The sequence below is a fragment of the Tupaia chinensis genome, unplaced genomic scaffold (genome assembly GCF_000334495.1).
Source record: "Tupaia chinensis unplaced genomic scaffold, TupChi_1.0 Scaffold143602_1, whole genome shotgun sequence".
NCBI lineage: Eukaryota > Metazoa > Chordata > Mammalia > Scandentia > Tupaiidae > Tupaia > Tupaia belangeri.
The window spans coordinates 2,597,120-2,599,475 of NW_006203448.1; the positions used below are offsets into that span (position 1 = coordinate 2,597,120).

The following is a 2,356-nucleotide window of genomic DNA, read 5'->3' on the forward strand; positions in this document are numbered from 1 at the left end:
GCTAACCGCAGTTGACTACGTGGGAGTCCAGCGACAGCCATTACGCTAACTGCTGGTCCCCGTCACCCCCATTTTTGTACAAATGGCAGCACGCTAACTACAATGGTTTGCACTTTTTTCACTTAAGAATAAATCCTGATATCTTGCCTGAGGAGTAGAAAGCTTTCTTTTTTTTTCTTTGTCAAACATTTCATCAGAATTCTACAGCATGAAGGCTATTTCAGGTGCTATCGTGAAGCTGCCCTGATGGTCCCTGGGCTGTCCCCCACCTGCCCCATGGCCACGTGCACTCACTCACCACCTTCGTGTCCTGCTGGCTTTCCATTCAGCTGTGCCCATGACTTTGGCCCACCTGGCACTGAACTGGTATTCTGCAAGAGAGAGGATGGAAGGCGGTCAGCTCCGCAAGCCCGTGTCCAGTATCAGATGCAGTGAGCGTGCCAGGAGGCCAGCCCCCGAAATCTGAATCCATGTGGACACAGGACCACCCTCACCTTTTAAGTGGGCTCTGACCACATGCACCTGCTATGGACATTCTAATCAGAGCAGTGACCGTGTCAGGCGGCCAGCCCCCAACATCTCAACCCATGTGGACGCAGGGCCACCCTCACTTTCTAAGTGGGCTCTGACCACATGCGCCTGCTATGGACATCCCAATCAGAGCAGCAGCCCCAGAGACCGGGAATGAGAATAGGACGAGGCAGGGGTGCCTGGCTCAACGTCCTGAGGCTGGTTCTACTGCAAAGCCAGGACTCGAACCCACGCCTGCCTCCATGAGTGCCCTGGAACGCTCTGCTCTGTCAGGCTGCTTCTTGTGCCCACACAGCTCCTTCATCTTGCTCCAGAGGCAAAAGTCAGCCCCACTCATAGCACATGTCAGACCCTGCGTGCGGCTGTGAGCGAGCCAGGGGACACGGACGCCGGAACCTCAAGTGCCTGGTCTCTCACTGGCTGGGCAGGGTCAGCACTTCCAGTAATGATGGTGGCTTCGCGAGGCTCCTTGAGAGGGAGGCCCCACTCAGCCTGGGCCTGCCAGCCACGGCTCCATAAGGGCCCCACTGAGGCTCCTTGGGGGCATGTCAGGCCCAGCACACTCGACTGGACTGCATCCTTGCCACACCCTGACAAGGCTCAGGAGGCAGGGACTGATTCAGACACCCGGCTAGAGCAGCAGGACCAGGACTTGTCCCTCGTCCTCCTCCAGGTCCCCAACCAGGAGCTCATCTGCTCCCCCCCAGCTGTGGGCAAGGACAGCAACGAAGCTGCAGAGTTCCTGGCTGGCCAGATTAAAACGACTGCCCTTTCTAGCCCAGCTTGCCCCCTCCCACCACCCACCACCCATACGAGACAGATGGCCTCCATGCCTCCAGCAGGGAGCAGACCACACACAACCACTCAGCTCTTCATGCTGAAGGGCTCCAGGAGCCCACACCAGGGCGGAGCAGCGGGGCAAGCAGTCAGTGCGAGTGAGTGAGCAGGAGGGGGCCTGGGGACTGGCTTCCCGACACGCAGCACTCCCAGCCCACCAGACGTGGATGGCCCCGTCCCACCCACTCCCAAGGCTCAGAAGTGCAAGTCTCCAGTGGCTGGGTCCAGGCACACCCACTTCTACCAAGTGCAAGGTGAGGCTCTCAGGTTGCGCTTTGTTTCAGAGTTGGGACCATGGGAACGGGTCAGGTCCGCAGACTCTGCGAGCGTGATGGGTTCCTGTGGGTCTAAGCCTGTAAGTACGGACCCTCACACGAAGCGGATCCTTCTTCCTCATCTTCTTTCTCATCTTCCTCTGTGCTGGGCAGGGGGAGTCCCAGCACAGTCATAGACCTGCCCACACTTGGTGAGGGGGATGGGGCCTACCGAGTAACACAGCCCAAAAGGACTAAGTTCGCGTTGCTGTCAGAGAGCTGGCAAACACTGCGGATTGCTGTCTGCCTTTCTTCTTGTCTTCTAGAAAATTCATTGACTTTTCATCTGGATTTCTAGCTGCCAGCTAGGGCTATCCTGCTGCTCTGCAAGCCCAGGCCAGACTGCGGGACTAAGCGCATCACCGACTTTAACGTGGTCAAGCATCACTTGCTGTTTAGAAAAGCATTTAAAATCGTCAACACATAAAAAGGATCATCGTTTAGCATTTCCCAAAGCGTGTTCTAAGAGACATCAGTCCTCAGACACACCGAGCTAAGCGCTTCCCAGGACGGATGCAGTGGAGTGCCACCACAGCGGCCCCTCACAGGGGCAGGCCAGGTCAGCCTGCGGCAGCACGGTCCGCCAACGAGGCTTGTTTTCCAACTTCCCTGGCCACCGAACCTCTCCGTGGCCCGACACTTTCTTTGTGCCTGCTTCTGACAGTAGTTTCCAC

The 2,356-nt window shown here is 57.3% G+C and overlaps 1 protein-coding gene across 1 annotated transcript in view; it reads right to left on the minus strand.

The window, feature by feature from the left end:
* The window catches only part of PRRC2B (proline rich coiled-coil 2B), a 59,706-nt gene that overhangs the window by 52,208 nt on the left and 5,142 nt on the right, over positions 1-2,356 (minus strand). The window contains 1 exon segment of the mRNA XM_006164330.2: positions 299-371. Coding sequence (XP_006164392.1) covers positions 299-371 — 73 coding nt within the window.